General features: G+C 37.1%; 1 protein-coding gene across 8 annotated transcripts in view; it reads right to left on the bottom strand.

The window, feature by feature from the left end:
• The window catches only part of ARHGEF26 (Rho guanine nucleotide exchange factor 26), a 139,123-nt gene that overhangs the window by 104,246 nt on the left and 13,520 nt on the right, over positions 1-21,357 (bottom strand). For all 8 annotated transcript variants that reach the window (XM_054681196.2, XM_054681194.2, XM_016942197.3 and 5 more), the window contains exons 5-6: positions 6,861-6,917; positions 3,370-3,530 (exon numbers count right to left, since the gene is read on the bottom strand). In XM_054681196.2, the coding sequence (XP_054537171.1) occupies positions 3,370-3,530; positions 6,861-6,917 (218 nt within the window). The remainder of the gene's footprint in view (positions 1-3,369; positions 3,531-6,860; positions 6,918-21,357) is intronic.

Genomic DNA, 21,357 nt, shown 5'->3' with positions numbered 1-21,357 from the left:
TTGTAAATGATTGAAATTAAAGTAAAATTTTAGTCTATACTTTAAATAAAATGACTTATTTCAAGGTTAACCAATTATGAATTTGTCAGCCATATCCAGTGACCTCCCCCGTTTTATTCTGGGCTCACATTTCTTACTGCTTGTTTCTCCTTTCCTTGTGTTTCCTTTTCTAACTACATTATGTTTATTGTAGATGCTGAAACTACAGATAAGTACACAGACAGAAATTAAAATAACTCATAATTCTATCATTAAAGATAATTATCCTTTATGTTTTGATAAATTACCTTTCAAATAATTAAAATCTAAAACAATATGAAATCCCACTCTTTAGACCTTTAAAATCTGAATATATTAAAGTCCATATTATTAAATATTCCTTTAAAGCATTTTATTGGTTAAATAATCGTACATTATATAGGTATACATAGCTTATTAAACTAAACCCATATTACTATTACAGTCCTTTTAGAATTTTCCTTCAGTTTTCCTGACCTCTTAGAGTGATGATCTTTACATGCCTACTAACCATGAACTACATTATACTTTTGTTATTTCTCCTAAGACTTTGTTCACTGAGGGCAGTCTATTTAAGGATACATACATACTCTATTGAAAAGGCTACAACATAATACTTGGTATGAATTATAAGTATTCCATAAAAGATAACTACAATAATAACTAAATAAATGAACGTACACGTCCTTCAAGCCTCAAGGAATACCCTGGATTCTAATATTTTGGTATTTGATAAATTCAGTTATGTTCATCATTTCTACTTGTATTAACTTTTTCAGATAAGATGCCTCTAACAGCTTCTAACTTTTTGAGCAGAAAAAAAAATGCTAATACGTTTTCCCTCTCCTTCTTATTAAGCAGATAATTCTCTTTGACTAGCTAAGCCAAACTTACATGTTAACACTGCTGATCTAGTCAAAGCAAATATTCTTGTGTTTCAGCGAGCATTAGAAAACCTCTCCTTCCTTGACTTTTGTTGATGTAATGTTAGTGCTTATCTCAAATTTTAAATTGTTCCAACATCATAGAGGAATATTATTAGTTTAGTAATATTTTACTGACACATACTATGTTCCAGATGGCTCTTATTCATATGGAAAAGCTTATAAGAGAAATGCTAACTAAAACTATGCTCAGGTAATCCTCCTTACCTATCAGACAAAATCTAAAGGTTAGATGACAAAAATCTAAAGGTTTGTTGACATACTCTGCTAGAAAGACTCTGGGGAAGCAAGCATTCATCTATTCTTGGTGGTACTGCAAAATGGTACAATTTCTTTGAAGAAGAATTTGGCAGTATCTTACAAAATAGTATACGCATTTACCCTTTGATCTAGCAATCCTATTTCTAGAAAATCTCAAAGATAGAATGGCTAATATATAGCGGGGTGTAAGCACAAAGAAAAACTATCTGTAACAGTGAGACTGAAAATAATCCTAATGCTCATACAGATAGGCGGCTGGATGAATAAACTACTACACAGTTACTCGATGATAATTATTGTAGCTGGAGAAAGGAGTAAAACATCTCCATAAACTACTATGGAGTAACCTCTAATATATGTTGTTACATGAATAAAGAGGCTGAGAAAAATAAGTAGAATATGCTTTCATTTATCTAAGAAAGTGAGGGGAATACATATACATAAGCATATGCATATGCTTATTTTAAAATACAAAGATAAACAACTTATTTAAGAGTATCTATATGGGAAGAGAATAGGATAGAGGGGACAAGAATAGAAACGAGACTTTCTTCTTTATGTTTTAAGCTTTATTGAGGTATAATTGATATATAAAAAAGTACCTATTTAATATATATACTTTGATAAATTTGGAGTGTCTATGGGCTTTTAATATACCTAGCTTTATAGAGAAAAATTCGGAATTTTTTTCTGGGTATCTACTGAAACAGCCTAAAACCACTTAGCAATGAGCATGCTGGTACTCACTGAGGTTTTAAATACCACCTCATTTCAAAAGACACCAGAGCTCTTTGGGGAAATGGTTGATTCCAGGCCTGGAGCAGGAATTGTAAAACATGATCCTTTAACATCTTAAAATGTCATATAGCAAGAAAATAATCAAAAATTATTAAGATCAAAGATGGAACAATTTGAGCACTAATAAATAGAATAACGTGAACTTTACCACTGAATATATGAATAGATGGATGTACCTTTCCCTTTATAGAAATATTTCAGCTGATAAATGAATAAAGAACGATAAATTAGAGTAACACTGTTTTACAATTCTTAATGAATTAATGGATCTGGTATTGATCACCACCCATACATTATGTGCCTCATGGGAAATTCTACAGAACAAATGACCGGATTTCTTCAACAAATAATTGCAAGGAAAAAACATAAAAATGAATGAGGAAAGTTTTAATGTGCAGACATGCTATAATCTCCAGGATAGAGGTAAAAAAAAGTAAGGAGCAGAACAGTGTTTATAGTATGGTAACATTTAAGTAAAAACAAGAAAAAAAAAATATATATATATATATATTTTCTTACATAATCATAAAGTATTACTAAAAAGATATACAAGAAAGCAAATGTTGACTCTGGTTGTGTTTCAGGTGGCCAGGGAACAGTAAATGAATGGCATTTTACTGTAGGGTCTTTCATATTTTTGGAATTTTACAACATGTGACTCTATTACACGTACAAAAATTAAATGGAATAAAATCATAAAAGCATCATCATAAGTATAACCACAACAGTGTAGTTATGTAAGAAAATAACCTTATTCTTAAGAGCTGAATACTGGAGCATTTATAAGTAAAACATCCTATGTATATACTTGGAAAAAAATTAAGCAAAAATAATAGATAAGTAAATATGGAAAATTTTAACAATTGCTAAATGTAAGTTTTGAACGTATAAAAGTTTATTATATGATTTTATCTACTCTTCATGACAAAAAGTAAAGCAAAAATCCTTAAAGATAATGAAAATATATATTATTAAATCGTAGCCAGATATTGCCTACAGAAGACCTAAGCCTAAGGCTTACTCTTTCTTTACTGAAACGGATGAATATCACAGACTAGCACCAAACGAAGACCCTTTCCTTGATGTAATCAGACGTAAAGAGCAAGCAAAGTGGGGAAAGAGGAATAACATAACTTAGGACAGCCGTCTGCTGTGACAATTCATTACACACTGAGCATCTGTCTATCCACCAAACTTGAAACATATCTCAAAATGCATTTCAAGGAATCAAGCCAAAAGCCAACTGAATGAGACCTGATAACCAGAAATGCCTTCCTTTAGAGATAACAAAGTGTTTATTAGTACGCAACTTCTTGGCACGACCAAAGGCAGACTGCAGTGCACTTACTTTTTGCTTGCCTCACAGACATCTGTAATATTGGAGAAAAGATGGTGCCTCTCGGTTTTAGTCATTGTATCACTCAGTTCTCTAGAATTTTTAAACATTCGTATCAAGATCTCCAAGCTGAGTAAATATGAATGTTCAGAGGATATGACTTCAAAGATAGCCTGGTAAGAAGGAAAAAGAAATGTATTATTAATTCTTTTAATTAAAGAACTAAATATAGCTCTCATAATTTTGCTGTAAGAATAACAAGATATTCCACTTTTCAGGTATAGTATCTTGGAAAGTACAAAAAGAGACACATTAAAGAAACAACATCACAAAACTACTCTCTTTATATAATATACATTTACCCAAATCTTAAAAAATAATCACTATCTGTAAATATGAAAAAAATGAAAGCATGTGGATGACTTGACATCACATCCTGAGGTCATGCCTTTGCCAAGGGGTAGAATCTATGGAAGGAAGCGAGGGCATGTCATAAAATCTCAGTGAGACATTAATTAACCTTTGGGGTCATCTCCTCCAGCCCTGCTTTCAAAGCATGCTGCTTTAGGGACAGTAAGGATTTATGGTCATCTCTTGGGATTCAGAGAAAATTTCTCACACCTTCCTTCCCTTCCCTCTTGTGTGTCACGCTCTTCCTCTCCCTATGCTTAATCTGACTACTTTTCAGTCAATAACAGCAAATATTCTGGTATGACTGTGTCTACCCTCAAAAGGTTCTTATCAACCACAGGAATTCTTTTATATAAACTCATACAATTGAAAGTAATTCCATCTATTCAACAAGTCACATTCTCTACTCTCATCAATGTCTCAAGAAGGAGCAAAGGACTCTCTGCAGAGACTCTCAGTGGCAGGCACACAGTGGTTTTCCTGATAACTGTTAATGATGAAATACCAACCCACATATGTGGATAAGATTCCAACGCCCTGCGTAAGGAATTCATCTAGATCCTTAACAAAATCAAATTCAGATCCTCTAAAAAGGGATATAGGTAAAATGCAGGACTAAGATTCACAGCCTTCCTGGAAAGCTCCCTGGTAACGCTGTCTTCATCACCCTGATCTCCAGGGCTCCACCCCTTCAAGTCCTTGCCCCAAAGAGCAGAGGGTACTGTGGCTGGGTGGGAGCAGGAAAGGCACAAGCAGGTGGACACCCAGCAGCTGATGGGTGCTCCATATTTTATAAGTCAGGTTAGAAGTGCTAATCTCAGTGCTCACCTCCACTTTTAACTTCTGTAAGGTTTAGGGACTTGGGTCTTACTTAAATGTGCTAATCTAGCCTCAGTTGTATTTCATGAAATTAAGTGATGTAACTATCTGAAGAGTAAAGAGTAAGAATGTTAAGAGTCTCATTTAACCTGTATATTGAATTTTTTCAATCAATACAATAACCCCCAAAAACTATACACAAAGCAAATTAAAGAAAAATTTCCCTTCTGGACCATAAATAATGGATTTCAGGTGTTGATGTATACGATGCCTTGGAATTACTTAAAATATTTGCAACAGCAAAGACATTTTTCACTTCTTCAATGCTGTAATATGCTAATTGATTAATGTGATTAAGTGATAATTGAGGGTTTTGAGAACAAAAATTAATATTGCTGAATTCAACATTTTAAATAATTTCTTTTGTTCCTGAAGGGCATAAACAAATAAGCCCTTTGTTATCTCCAAAGGAAGCCATTTAGGGTTATAATGTCTCATGCATTTGGCTTTTGTCTTGATTCCTTGAAAGAAATTTTGAGGTATGTTTCAAGTTTGGTGGACAGACAGATGTTCAGTGTGTAATGAATTGTCACAGCAGACAGCTGTCCAAAGTCACTTAATTCCTTCTTTTCCCCCACTCTGCTCACTCCTTACTTCTGATTACATCAAGGAGAGAGTGTGTAATCTAATCTAAATACTCAAACTGGGCAAAAAGACTTAATGAACTATTTATAATAGATCACAGGAAAAGGTAAATAATTGGCAGTTTATTATAATAAGTTTAATAAAATAATTGCTAAAATATCCTGCAATAATACCATCAACTATTTAAAAGCAAATTAGGTTAGACCTGTTATATATAGCAGGTAGGAATCGCTATATAGGAATAGAAAGTCTGAATAAATATTTTCAGAATATGATAGAAATAGGCAAGGTTATATAAGGTTTAAAAGAACAGAAATGTTCAAATGGGATTAATATCTTGGAGGAGCTTTTAAATTTATCCACAAGGAGAGGGAAACATTTTTATGTCACAATGTTAACAATGAAGGAAAAAGTCCCACCTACTGTCCAGCATTGGAAAAATAGATAAAAAATATTTAAAGGTGGTGTTCATAGACTAGAGTACTATATGATGATTGAAATGAATGATCTAGATTCATATGCATTAACATGAATAATCTCAAAAATAATGTTGAGTGTAAAAAACAGAAAACCAAAAAATATGCATAGAATATCATACATATACATTTTAACACACATGCACAAATATGTGTGTGTATGTTATACATAATTTTAAAACACAGGCTGGAAGTATATGTACCAGTTCATAATTATAGTTGTCTCTGGGGAGGAAAGGAAGGGAATAGGACAGGACTGAGGAAGAGAATGCAGGCCTTCTACACTCTCAGTTTTATGTTCTTTTTAAAAAAGGAGAAAAATTACGATTGTTATACATTTGTTAATTCTCAGTGGATGGGTACATCAAAGTTCTATAGGATTATTTTTTTAAAACTTGAAAAAATGGCACTATACTGCACCCTTGTATTTCACTTTATTCTATGCCAACCAAAAAAAAAAAAAAGGACATCCTTGGGTCCTTTGTAGAATCAATTTATATGTATGTATATGCATTGACATACACACACACACACAATAATACGCAGGAAGCAAGAGGAAAATGCTTTGAGAGCTTCACAATATTATTACAATAAGCAATTTTCTCAAATTGCATTGATTTAAACTTCAAGTTGTAAAACTGCATTATTAACCTGTTTTTTTTTTTTTTTTTTACTAAATAAACTTTTTATTTTGGTATAATTTTAAATTTACAGAAAACTTGCAAAAAGGGTTCAGAGACCCCTGTATGCTACATCCAGCTTTCCCTAACCTAGGGTATCTTACATAAATAGGCTACATTTGTCTACAGACTAACGTGACTATCAGTTTTTCCATAAACACCCTTTTTCAGTTCTAAGATCTAATGTTGGTTTCATTTTTTATCATATTTCTCTCAGTTTAAATACCTGAACTAGGTGCTTTGTTGTTTAAAATAAAATGATGTTGAGTGATGTTGAGATATTTAAAATTTTTTCTTTTCTGGGGGCTTATGCGTAGCTTTACTTTAAAATGATCACTTACTGCTTTTGTTAAACAAATACATTTTCAAAGGGCAACACTAAACAAATGCACACAGTAAGTGAAAATACAAAAGAGCAGACACCGACATGCACACTCCAGAGCTCTAAAGCAGCTGCTCGGTAGAAACATACCTCTTGTCTCTTTCTTTCCTCCTGGCTTACTGTCTGAGATAATCCATTTCTTTTCACCTAGGAGAAAAAGCAAAGTAGAGTTGACTCATTTATTAATACTTTAAAAGTTTCAAGGGCTTTATTCAAGGCATAACTCTATGCCCTTCAAAAATGAATTAGGAGAAACTATACAAAATGTTGAATTCATCAACATTAATTTATTAATCAACAATTATTTACTAAATATTTATAGTGTGCCAGACAATATACTAAGCATTTTATACTGTTTTTCCCATTGAATCCTCATACAAACTCTAGAAAGCTGATACTGTTCTTTTCCCCATTTCACAGATGGGGGTAACAACTGAGGCTTAGGATCCAAGAGCACATAGCTAATAGGTAACAAGGCCAGGATCTGCATCGACGCCAGTCCAACTCCAGGGCTCATGCTTTTGGTCAATATTATTGGTTAGGGACCCCCTACTTTATATGAAAGGCACCCCATTTCTAAGGGTTGGGCTAGCATCACTAAGACCCCTTCTAATACCAAGTCTGTACCAGTTTTCATGTGTTTTTTTGGTCCACATGTATCTTGGAATGTTCTTAGCTTTACCCACCATCCTGACCCTGGGTCAGCCTGTCAACAAGAATTCATGGCTAAAAAGGATTCTTTACACATTTTAATAAGGGAGGAGACTGGCCAGAAGAATGTAACCCTTCAGAGCTGCTCCCTTTGGTTAACCCTGAGCAGGAATTTCACAGGATTTCCTGCATGACCCAAAGTCTGGCAGATGGATATACAGGTGCCATGCCCACAATCTCTGCAGGTGAGGTCACCAGCAAGAATTTCCATGCCAGTCGCATCTCCACCCATATGGGGTTCAGACCCAAAAAATCTTAAGGAGAAGAGAATGAAAAACCTGGGCTTAGCGACCTACACAGATGACAGCTACTTTACTGAGGAATTAAGAGTACTTTGTCCTATCAAAAGAGAGGGCAAACCCACAACTAAAGTACTTGCTTTTTTGAGGGGAAAGAGAAGGTAGTTTTGACAAAGGTAAAGTATTAATATACAGAATTATAATCTTTCACTAATACTAACATGACAAATAGTAAAATATTCCTTTAACAAGCCATCAGTAAGGAACTAACAAAATTATAGTGCTAGAAAAAGAGATTCCGGGAAGCCTTCTTGTATTCTGATCGAGAAAACTGAAGTGTCACATATTTGAGGAGCCTGAAAGTTTCTTCTAAGGTATGACAAAGCGGCTCCTCATGGCTGGCTGCCAGGCCGCTGCTCCTGGGCCTGTGCTTCTGTCTCTGTCCTTCCACGGCCTGTAACAGAACAGGCTCTCCAGGTTCTTCCTCCGAGGCCCAGAGGAGTCATTTTGTCCACCTGAGGCATCCTTCCACAGTCAACTCCAAATTAAGTAGCACCTTACAGCAGGTGTCTGGAGGTAGAAGGTCATGAACAGGCAAGAAGATTTCAGAGACTGATCAAGGTGGAGAGATGAAACCCAAGAGGGGAGAGAATGATCTGAAAAGGGGACCCCAAGAAGACTGAGAGAGAGCAGAGAAGAGACAATCAGGGGAGAATGAGAATGTAGGTGAATAACATCAAGTGGAAATAAGGAAGAAAGAAAGGCAGAGAGGAAGGGAGGGAGGAAGAAAGGAAAAGGAAGAAAAGAAGGGGAAAAAGAATGTGTACAAAGTTTTTAATAGGAAAGACCTCTGAAAATTCTCAAATTCAGACACAGGGACCTTATCTGTAAACCTAAGTAAAAATCACTTGATGTTCCAGGCTTTTTAGCATGAAAAACATACGTTTATACCCATAGTCTTAAAATAGACATCCTTTTTGAAGTTTACCAATTTTTGCTATGAGAATCCAAAGTACTGTCAAATTTATCCCATTTCTTCAAGTGTTTCTATTGTCTCCATTTGTGGGAAAGAAAATATAATATACCAGTTTCTAAAACCTATGAGTCTTACTTGATATATAAAGTGAAAGAAATTAAAATTGTACAGGCTCCTTTTTCTTATTTATTTATTTATTGAGATAGAGTCTCACTCTGTCGCTCAGGTTGGAGTGCAGTGGTGCTATCTCAGCTCACTGCAGCCTCCACCTTCTGGGTTCAAGCGATTCTCCTGCCTCAGCCTCCTGAGGATGAGGAGCTGAGATTATAGGCTTGCACCACAGTGCCTGGCTAATATTTGTATTTTTAGTGGAGAGGGGGTTTCACCATGTTGGTCAGGCTGGTCTGGAACTCCTGACCTCAGGCGATCCGCTCACCTTAGCCTCCCAAAGTGCTGGGATTACAGACGTGAGCCACCGTGTCCGGCCTCATTTTTAAAATATACACTTCATACCAGCTTCAGCTGGGTACAAATGGGAACACGTAGACAGCCAAAGCAACACTCCTTTAAACACACAGACAGCCAAAGCAACCTCATTTGAACTTTCTTATTCCTCACTGGTTTAAATTTCTTATTTAAATATGTCATCAACAAGTAAAATTGCAAAAGTAGTTTTCAACAAAGCAGTAAGAACTGGATTTAATGTGAGGTTCTTGATTTTGTATAATCCAGCCAATTCACAAACTGTTCAAATCTGTAGATTCTGAATTTTAAACAGAATATATGAACATATGTCTATATCTTCAGCATTTTAAGTAGATAAAAATTCAAATAAAACAAGAAAATGAACAATACTACAGTTTTGACATGTTAAAAATATGAGCATACATCTGTGCCTTATTAAGATAGTGAATGCACAGAACTCGCTAATGTTATAATAGTTTTAAATTCATAATTACAAATTTACTGTATAATTGGTGCTGAAATTCTTGACCTGTGATCTTTATAACTGATATATTCTGCATGTCGAAATGAGATAGAAATTAGTAATTGGCTAAACCTAATAAAGAACACTACAAGATATTTCTTCTATGGATATGATACTGTCTAGTTAGACCCAAAACATAGTTTATGAAATTTGTAAAAGGGTAAACTCCCAAAGTATAGATCCAAAAGGTAATTATTAGACACTCCACCTAAAATCATGCCGGTTTCCTTTTTGATACCTTGTGCTATGGTCTGAAGGTCTGTGTCCTCCCAAATTCATATATTGAAATCCTAACCCCCAAGGTGATGGTATTAGGAGGTGGAGCCTTTCAAGAAGTGATTAAGCTTTGCTCCATGAATGGGATTACCGCCCTTTAAAATAGGCCCCAGAGAAACCCCTAACCCTTCTACCATGTGAAGATGTAGCAAGAAGCCACTGTGTGCCAGAAAGCAGCCCCTTGCCAAACATCAAATCTGCCTTGATTTTGGACTTTCCAGCCTCCAATACTGTGAGAAATAAATTTCTGTTGTTCATAAGCTACCCAATTTATGGTTTTTGTTATGGCAGCCCAAACTAAAGTACTTTGCAGGTCTGAGCTTCTCAGATAAATACCCTAAGAAGGAACAGACAAGCTTTAGACCATGAGTCCATTATTACACTCATCACAGTTACACTAAGCATCTCCACCTTGCAGAGAACTGTGTAAAAGAACTATAAACTTTGTGTAATATTTCTTGGTCCTTGACTCCACTAACTGGAATAGGTTATGAGCCAAGTTCTCTAAGCCCCAAATAGATCCCTCAAATTGCCATTTACACAGAACTTATCTATGGATACAGCCAGTCCTACATCTGTGGAGAGAACCAAGATTAGCACCAGTCTCTTGGCTGATCAGATAATCATTTTCCGTGAAGTAAACAGGGATATTTATGTTCTGATGCCCTCTTTGTTCTCAGACCCTCCATGACTCGATAGTGTTTCTAGATGAATGTGCATTCCTTCTATTTTTGCCCACCAGCCAGGGAAAACAGATGGGAAGAACCCGAAAGCCTCACAGACCAAAAAGACTCAAAAATGTAGCCAGTTAAAAATTACATTAGATTTACAATCCAAGATCACTCTGTCTCCATCAAGCACTAATTTATACTGAACACCCATCTGAGCTAAAACTCAATGGAGTTTACCCATTTGCTGAAAGTAAGCTTGCTTTTCATGTCTATTGGTGATTCTCTACTTACAGGCTTCTTTTCTCAAGAGCTCAAATGGGAAGGGATTTCAAAGTAAAATTATACCACAGGACACAATCACTCTCAGGTCCTTTCTACAGACTTAATGTAACCTGAGTCGTCCCTGAATTACAAGTGAGGTAGAGTTCTTTCACTGTAAATAACATGGGAACAGCAGCAGTTTGAGAGTATGCTTGAAATCCTTAAAATGAAAAATCTGCCAGAGTCCAGAAAGAGTGTCCTCTGTAACCAGACCCAATAGGCTCTCTTTAACCCCACTACATTCACAAGGAAAGGTTCTAAGACATCACTTTACCTAGCTAGGAGCTGCCACAGAACACAAATTTCGAAGGGCCAGAGATCTGCATAACCAAACACTAGACGTGAGGTCAAGATGGGTCATCCTTCTGGGGAGTGGTGGGTAAAAAGAAAGAGAGAACACTTTTTTTAAGAAAAGAAAAAGTAGAAGGATAATAGCACATATCATAAAATCATATGCTTAATTTAAAAATGCATCAGGTAATATGCCAGTGACATCCAAATTAATTTGTTCAAAAAGCTGATCTCTCTAATGTCCTATTGTTAAGCTTAATTCTATAATCCTCAAAAAAGTGTTTGAATCTCAAGAAATAGCAAGTACTCAGCCTCAAGCAGGCAACATCGAGTTTGCTAAAATAATGGAAAACTCAGATAAAGCAGACCAGGACACTTGCTCCTCTATGCCCTGCATCACCATCTACAGACAGAGCCAGGATTCCTGAATGAACCCAAATTATTTCAATACAGACATGAGGCTGAGAATACAAACTACAGATAAGTAATTAAATGCACAAGAATGAACTGCTGTGCTTTGTACATTTAGGAGATAAACGTGCATTACTTCATTTGCAGCCAGCACTCACTAGCTTGCTACCCATGTCTTGTCAATTCCTGATTCAGAGTTCTGGTTGGTTCTCAATTTATTTCTCAAACTACCATTATATCAAATGTTTACCATGAACCAGGTACTGTTCCTTCCATGCATCTAAACCCTGTAACAATTCTGTGAGGAAGGCAGTACTATCCCTAGTTTACAAATAAAGAACGGAGACACAGAAAAGTTAAGTCATTCACCCTAATAATTGGAAAGCTGAGATTCAAACTTGGGCCTGCCTGTCCACCCACAAAGCCTGAGCTCTTAATCACTGTAGCACACTGCCTTCTAAAACTTCAGAGTTTTTAAGAGCTGTGCAAGCTACTCTCCCCCTAAATTAAGTTGCTCCCCCTGAATGCCCCAGAAACAACATCTCTCATTGGCTTCCTGGCTTCTGCTGCAGCGAAAGCTAAGCTGTCAGCAGGGCTCCCTGGTCATTTAACTTGTTGATTAATCCTGACATTTCTACCACCAAACAAATTCCTCTTTTACTTGTTGCTCTCTCTAACCTGCACTTCCCACTGTGGGCTACTGAGCCTGGACTAAAATTTATGTATTCTCTATCCCCCAAATGAGCAAGAGATGCAGTTCTCATGTATCTATCAGCTAAATTAAGAAGAGAAAATGAGGTTAACAAATACATGAAAAGCTAAGGACACAGAAGTAACAAGGATGAAAGGGAATAAATTCAGGGTAAAGGGCAATTCTATAATTTAACCGAAGATTAACAATTTTTAAACGTGCACTATTTAATAAAATACTGGGGGACAGACCAGACTTATAGCAGTGGTTAACAGCTGAGGGGTTGGGAATGGTGGTAAAGTTAAGCAGCTTTCAGTCTTAACTGTTACATTTAATTTTTTAATAAGGAGAATGTATTTCTTTTACTTCAGTAGTTCAAAAATAATTATTTTTTAAAACTTAATCAGCCTTAAATTTTGAATTTTAAATTGAAAAATTAGAAACACACACATGATTAACAACAAGAAATTGGTTAAAAGAGCTAAACATCCACTTATTTGAGGAGCTAGTATGTGGGCTTTAAAAAGGTTGTAGAAGAATATTTAATGACATAGAAGGTCATTCATAACACTGTTAAAAAAAGGTGACAAAACAGCAGGCTTAATAACATGAAAAGATATTTACGACACTGTTAAGGGAAAAAAGTGACAAAACTATTACTACATTATTGATTTTTGCGTAAAAGACAATCCTTCTATATATTTTTAAATCTGAAAAGTTATAGACAAAAATGTTAATAGTGATTGAATAGAAAGAGATAGTTCAATTTTTTTATCTATTGGTACTTTCTGATTTTTCTGTAATAAACATGTCTTGGCTTTGCAATTAAAGCAACACTTTGAATAACAAAAACTAAAATACTACTTCAACATCCTCTCTCAAAAAAGAAACAAAACGAGTAGGGCAGACAAGTAGAACTGTTTAAAGGTGCCAATAATACTTCTATTTCTTTGTTGCTGCCCCAAAGAGAAACTAGAGAAATGAGAGATGACCACCTGTAGATAAAAGAAATGAGAAGCTAAGGTAAAGGGAGGCAATAAGAAAGAAAGATTTTAATCAAGTCCAAACTGAGCAATGGCTTATGAGGCAGTGCTGAAAATGAGTGATGACAGGCCAATCTGCAAGCATGAGAGATAAAGGAGGATAAAGGAGTCTGCGTAACTGAGAATGATGCCATTTACACATAGTGAAGGTATGAGTCAAGGGGTTAAGGAAGGTAGAACAGGTCTGAGGTTCCTCTCTTGCAGAAGAAAAGAACACCTATTTCTAAAGGTGATGCCAATATATTAGTTGCTATTTTATTTTTGCTTGCTATTTTTGTAAAATGACCAGTGGATAGGAATGAGAAACTCCAAAATAATAAGCTACTTAGAACAACAGCGACTCTGAATTTCTGAGGTTTTGCAATAAAAATCTAACCTGAGCAAAATCTCTTTCTGAAAAATGGGTAATAGAGTAAACTGATGCTTTCCATTAGATGTACAAAGCAGGCAGTGGTTTCTTTGGACAGGAATTACCTTATTGTACGGAGATCTGAGAAACAGACACAGAAGTCCTATCTTTCTTCTACCCTTTGCCTACCTATCAAGCTTTATTGGCTGGGCACAGTGACTCACGCCTGTAATCCCAGCACTTTGGGAGGCCAAGGCAAGTGGATCACTTGAGGCCAGGAGTTCGAGACCAGCCTGGCTAACATGGTGAAATCCTGTCTTCCTATCTCTACTGAAAAGAAAAAAAAAAAAAGAAAAAGTTTTATTCAAGCAATTTACACCTTCATTACTTTTATTTTCTCCTCTTCTGCCCAAATAGCCCATCTAGTTTAAGTTACATCCTATAGACAAAACTTTCCTCATCTTCACTTCACTGCTTTCTGTGATTTCAACTGTGTCATTCACTTTGGCATTCTGTCCTACATCCTTTCAAAATATCATTCAGACATTTCATTTCTATTGTCTTCTGCTCTAGGTTCTAAGCTCCTGGAGGGTAGGCTGGGTTTTAGCCTTGTTTTGTTTGCCTCATTCACTACAGTGCAGTGGAAAACAAATGAATTTTGGAGTCAGATATTACCACTGTTCAAATTATAAGTTATAAACTGGCACTGAATGCAAAATAAAGTCTTATCATGAAGTGATCGTTATCTATTTAAATGTAACAGAACAGAAAAAAATTAAAAATACTATAGTACACTGCAAGCAGAAGTATAAAGTAACTCCTGCCTTGTAAAATTTCTTTGAGATATATACACACATACATATGTGCAAACATATACATTCAGACACACATACTGGTTTATAAGGTAAAACATATTTCTTATCATGTTAAGCTGCTGATAAAGACCATGGTTACAATGTCCACTCCATGATGTATAAATTTACACTAGACAAAAGTCAGTCAGTCATGTCGTTTAACACTTCCATGGACCTCTACAAGAAAAACCATTCTACTCACAGCCTCTGCAAAAGCAGCAGCCCCAAGGGACCACATTTTGTGCCATAGTACATCATGGAGGCCAAAGCTGACTGGAGCAGAGTTAGTTAAGCACCTAGCTAAATGACAATACATGTTCTAGTGACCTATTAAGCGGGGGCAAGGTAGCTGAGCCAATATAATTCTCTTTCTCAAGGAACTAAACTGGGCAACTAAACTGTGTAACTCACTTTGGCATTCTGGCCTACATCCTTTCAAAAATAGGATGGAAGGCCAGGCACGGTGGCTCTCGCCTATAATCCCGGCATTTTGGGAGGCCGAGGCGGGCGGAAAACGAGGTCAGGAGATAGAGACCATCCTGGCTAACACGGTGAAACCCCGTCTCTACTAAAAATACAAAAAAAAAAATCAGCCGGGCAAGGTGGCAGCTGCCTGTAGTCCCAGCTACTCAGGAGGCTGAGGCACGAGAACTGTATGAACCCAGGAGGCGGAGCTGGCAGTGAGCTGAGATTGTGCCACTGCACTCCAGCCTGGGCGACAGAGCAAGACTCCATCTCAAAAAAAAAAAAAAATAGGATGGAAGCTAAAAGAGTGACTTGAGGGAAGGACAGGGCTGTTAACACAGTCTCAGGTGCTCAAGTGTAAGCTACGAGAACTCAGAGGCCGGGCATGGTGGCTCATGCCTGTAATCCCAGCATTTTGGGAGGCCGAGGCGAGCAGATAACCTGAGCTTAGCAGTTCGAGACCAGCCTGACCAACATAGCAAAACCCTGTCTCTATTAAAAATACAAAAATTAGCCGGGCGTGGTGGCGTGTGCCTGTAATCCCAGCTCCTCAGGAGGCTGAGGCAGGAGAATCGCTTATGGGAGGCAGAGGTTGCAGTGAACTGAGATCGTGCCACTGCACTCCAGCCTGGGCAACAGAGTGAGATTGTCTCAAAAAAAAAAAAAAAAGCACTCAGAAACCCTGAGTATGCAGGAGCTTTCAGGAAAAAGACAAGCATAGTAAAAAGGGAAAATAAGCCAATTTATGAGAAGGAAAAAAAGCCCAAGTCAGAGTTGCAGTCACATTATTGGCTGAGCACCTGGGAGAAACATAGTTCCTGCTCTTCCAGAGCCCTAGGTACATGTATCCATCTTTTGAGGTCACTGCAGAGGCTGTTCCAAGTAATCTCAAGACCTTAACTAGCAGCCGCATTTAACATCCTGGCCTCTCAGCTGACTTGTTACAAAGTAAAGAATTTGTACTTACCCTCGTGGCATTGTCCCGGGACTACATAAACTGTATCTGAAATTACCTAACACAATCCTGGTACACAATAAGTCTCCTGCAAATATGTGGTCAGTAATTTAACTGCATGTAAACAAATCAATACTGTGATGATCCCAGAGCTAACAGCTATCCTGCAACTCAGTCTGCTCATTCAGAGACTTTGGACCCGTGTGGATATAAGGGCTCCCTGTTGCCCAGGTGGGCACACAACAATCAGACTCCTTTGCACTCCACTACCAGAAGCAGGGTTTCTAACCAGGCAAAGTGGAAATTGCTCCATTTTTGTATTATTATAGTTGGATAGGCTTATTTCCTACAAAGAGGGAAATAATCTGCAATTTTATTTTACTGTCAATAATACTTCCTGCTACAGAAGTTGTCCACTGACTGTATAGTTCTTATCTCCTCAAAATAATAGAAATATAGATAATAAACATCCTAATATTAAGATATTAGAGTACAGGCTAATAATCTAGAGAATTAACAGGCTATATGTGCTCCAGATAAATCCACAAAATTTGAGTAACAAATTTTTAAGGATTCCTTATTTAAAGATTCAATAGTAATTTTAAAGGTGACAACACTCTCCAATCATCATGGAGACCAACCACTGTGTGGATGTGGCCCTGAGAAATAGCCCTATCTTTGGACTGAGGAAGGAGACCCCACAAGAGGATACATTAAGCTCAACAGGGCAAATACAAGAATCCCATAGATGAGTCTGCAATCCAAAGTCAGTATGAAAAAGCCTTTCTATGCAGTTATTCAGAACTCTTCAACATCCCTGAGCCTTCTCTTCCTACAGACTGCTATTATTCATGAATGTATCCCTTCCAACTCCCCAAAAGAAATAGCTAGTTGAGAATAAGTCCAAAATTTAATTCGATTTCATAGTAAGCAATAACTTGGAAGTCATCCGAGTATATGATATATTTAAAAGTACAAGATTGATAAAACCACCACATGAGTGCAGGTAAGAGAAGAGGCCCAAGGATGAGCCCAGGGGCCCTCCAAAATTTAGAGAACAGAGGAATGAGGAAAAACCCACAAAGGAGAGATCAAGATGTTCCAGCTGCACTGGCCTTATCCCAACTCCTCTTACCCACCATCACCCCAAATGTCTGTGCACATGACATTTTCTCTACCTGGGACTCTTCTACCCTGCCACTCCCCAACTGTGCCCCACCAGCTATCGTCCTGGACCCTCCAGATGACAGCTCACATTACTTCCTCTGACACCTGCTCTCCACTGACCGCACCTTGCCCAGACAGGTGCTCTTTTCTAGCAGATCTTGCAGCAGCACCAGTAAGTCATTCACAGCTTTACCACAATAGTAATTATGCATTTATCTATGGGATGATTTGATATCTGACATCAGTCTTGCCATTCAGGTTGTTTACAAGGACATGAATGCAAGGTGGAGTCTGTTCTTGCTCTATCTCCAGGGCCTGCCATAGACAGAACTTCATGTGGGGCAGGCCCTTGATGAAGACAATGAATTCATCAATCTCTCTCATCGATTTTCTACTCAATGAAGTAAGAAGACCCTCTCTGTCTGGACCCTGTTGTAGGTTTGTAGTTGAAACATCTGCCTTTGTAGTTATGCCCATAACAATTAACTAACCGTGTTTTCATCTCCTCCTGCTTTCTTGGAGCACCTGTCATTTCTGATCTCTGCCTACCCTCGGGCAACTGGTGCACACACCCCCATATCCCAACACTTCACTGTTCTCTCAGAAGAATCAATTACATAAATATTGGCAGATCTACCACTCAGTTGCCCTTTAATTAGTGAGCTCCAACCAGAGTAGTTTTTTCCTCAATCTTTGTCTATATTTTTAGGAGTTACATAAAGTTCCAACGCTGCAACAATGCAGATACAGAAAAACTTTTTAAAGTGATATTAACAACATGGAAACTATACTCAATACATAACAAGCTACACTAAGGTGCTCCTTGTATTTGGAAATAAAGTCAAGAAAAAAATACTCTCCAGCTAAAACTGAAAAAACAAAAATTATTAAAAAAAATTTACATGTATACATGTGCGCATTTTTCTACAGAGAAAGCCTATGGCTCATAATTTTTATTAGATTCTTAAAGCATTTATGACACTCCCCCAGTAAAGATGGCTAAATGCATATCCATCCTATGTATTAATGCAGACTTATAACACTGTAGATCATGTGTAGATATGAAATGACTTATAAGACACATAGTGCAGAAAAGAAACAAGCTATTATAAATAATCTGTATATTTACATAAATATGGGTAATCTATATTGTTTCCTTAAATGTATATATGTGGATTTTCAGAAGAGTATTGCCAAATTGAGAGCAGCATTATCTATGGAGAAGGGGATAGAGACTGGGATTGCACAAATGACCAAAAGAGCCTTTAGTCTAATCTGAAATGTCCCAATTCTTCTTCTTCTCTTCTTCTTTTTTTTTTTTAAGAGATGGGGGTCTCACTATGTTGCCCAGGCTAGTCTCAAACTCCTGGGCTCAAGAGATCCTCCTGCCTCAGCCTTCCAAAGTTCTGAGATTACAGGCAGGACCCACTGTACCTGGTCCAAAATGTCTGAATTATTCTCTACATGAAGGACATATTATATATTGCTTACATAAGTCAAGTTAATTTTCAGAAATGTACCATAATCTAATTATACATAAAAAGCAAGACCACATACAGAGCCCAGTCCCTGGCCCAAGCTAAGTAGTCCCCCACCTTTATCTCTCTTAGCTAGAGTAGTAATTCTAATTGGGGTATGTCTTAGTCCGTTTTGGGGTGCTTACAACAGAATACCTGAAATTGGGTAATTTATAAAGCAAAGAAATTTATCTCCTACAGTTATAGAGGCTAAGAAGTTCCAGGCTGAGGGGCTACATTTGGTGAGAGCCTTCTTGCCGGTGGGGACACTCTGAAGAGCCCTGAAGTGGTGCAGAGTATCATATGGCAAGGAGGCTAAGCATGCTAACGAGCTAGCTCAGGTCTCTCTTCCTCTTCCTATAAAGCCACCTGCTCCCCTCCCATGATAACGCATTAATCCATTAGCCCAGTAATCTGCGGCTGTTAATCTATTCACGCAGGCAGAGCCCTCATGATCTAATTACTTCTTAAAGGCTCCACCTCTCAATACTGCTACATCAGGCATTAAATTTCCATATGAGTTTTGGAGGGGAAAAATATCCAAACCATGGATCTCAGGTCTAGGCACATGGGCCTCTATTTTTGTTTATAAAGACACAAGGATTCCAGAAGACCCACAAGCCAACTTGAAAGTGTGGACTAGTATGTGCTTGCAGTTCTGTTTAAACCATGATGTGAGCTAAATGTGAGCCAGTCATAAAAAGTGAAAATAATTTTCCATATCTTATACACACACAAAAAAAGATATGGTAAAAGGTTTTAGTCACCATCTAAAGTAAAAAAATAATCTTATGAGACTGCTGCGTTGCCAAACTGTAAATGAAAAATTATAAAACTACAGAAATTACTATTTTAAGCAACAAGTCACAAACAACTGAAAATTCAGACAAATGTGAAAATTTAGGGAAAAGAATAAGTTTAAATGCATTAAGCATTTCTGCAAACAGAATGACATTCAGGTATATTACATTTGTTGAGCTCTGATTTTTACTAGAAAATAGTATGTCTTTCACAATAAGCACAGAGTAAATTCTAAAATAATAAGTCTCATCACCTCAAACTACTAAGACGCCAAAGTGTCTGCTGCATTTTCAATGGAATGAAATGATATTTATAATAAAATTCCTGCTTCTCAAATCTTCCTTTCTTATCCTGCAATTCCAGAAAGTCTCCCACAGGTACACTACGTGTGCTTTAAATGCTGAGCCCAGAACCAGAGACTGAGGTCTGAATTCTAGATCTCCTATTGCACTGTTAGTCACACTAAGCACAGAGCTGAAAAATACTTTAATTAAAATACTTTAGTTAAAATATTTTAATTAAAATTAAAATACTTTAAGAAATCAAACCATTTCTGACTACAGAGTTCAAAATATTTGAGCAAACTGAAGAAACATTCCAATGACTTAAGATTACTGATAAAGCCACATGTCAGCAAGTACAAAAGAAGAGTGCAGTAGAGGATGACTCTATTAGGTGCTGAACAGAGAACACCCTTTTCAAAGGTATCTGGCATTTCAAGGTGATGGAAATTACACAAACGCACCCCATGGCAAATAAATCAGGTCAGGGCACGGCTGGCAAATATGGTTTTGGTTCCATTACTGAACTTAACATAACAAACACTGGTGTTGCAACAGTCATTTCTTCATACATGCATAGTACACGATCTTGGAGAGGTGGAGTGGGTAGTTACAGTGAAAAGCAAAAACTCTAGTCAAAATCTATCTAAAAGAAAAGACAATAAATACTTCTGGGGTCCTACTAATGAATGAACCCTTTGGAAAACCTGAAGTTCAGCTGACTACACACCTGGCATTAACTGTAACAAGTACACAGTGTTCCATCCCTGACTAATACAATCAATATTTTCCTTCAAACCCACATGCTTTTCCCAGAGATCCAAGAACTGCTGGCTTAATGTTTGTGCTGCTGTTTTGGGTGAGGCACCGGTGACTTACCTGCGTGCAGCAGGGTTTTTGTCTCTGAGTAGAGTTCCAGATAATCTCCAGGGGTCAAAACTTACTTTTCAAAGTCATTGAGATTTCAAAACCTCAAATCCCTTCCACATTTGACCAACCCAAACTGGGAACTACGATCATTAACATTATTTCAGGACAAGGGGGATATTACCACTGACCCCACAGAAATACAAACAACCATCAGAAAACATTATGAATACCTCTAGGCACATAAAGTAGAAAATCGAGAAGAAATGGATAAATTCCTGAACACATATACCCTCCCAAGACTGAACTAGGGAGAAATCAAATCCCTGAAGAGACCAATCACGATTGGGCAGTAATAAATAGCCTACCAGCCAAGAAAAGCCCAGGACCAAGCAGATTCATAGCTAAATTCTACCAGATGTAAAAAGAAGAACTGGTACCATTCCTACTGAAACTATTCCAAAAAAAATTGGAGAAGAGGAACTCCTCTCTCATTCTATGAGGTCAGCATCATCCTGATACTAAAACCTGGCAGAGATACAACAACAAAAGAAAAAAACTTCAAGCCAATATATCCTTAATGAACATCCATGCAAAAATCCTCAACAAAATATGGCAAATCAAATCCAGCAGCACATCAAAAAGCTTATCCACCATGATCAACTAGGCTTTATCCATGGGATGCACGGTTGGTTCAACATGCACAAATCAAT

The sequence above is a fragment of the Pan troglodytes genome, chromosome 2 (assembly GCF_028858775.2).
Source record: "Pan troglodytes isolate AG18354 chromosome 2, NHGRI_mPanTro3-v2.0_pri, whole genome shotgun sequence".
In the NCBI taxonomy this organism is placed as follows: Eukaryota; Metazoa; Chordata; class Mammalia; order Primates; family Hominidae; genus Pan; species Pan troglodytes.
The sequence above is the reverse complement of the archived record's forward strand: the minus strand, read 5'-3'. Positions and strand labels throughout refer to the sequence as shown.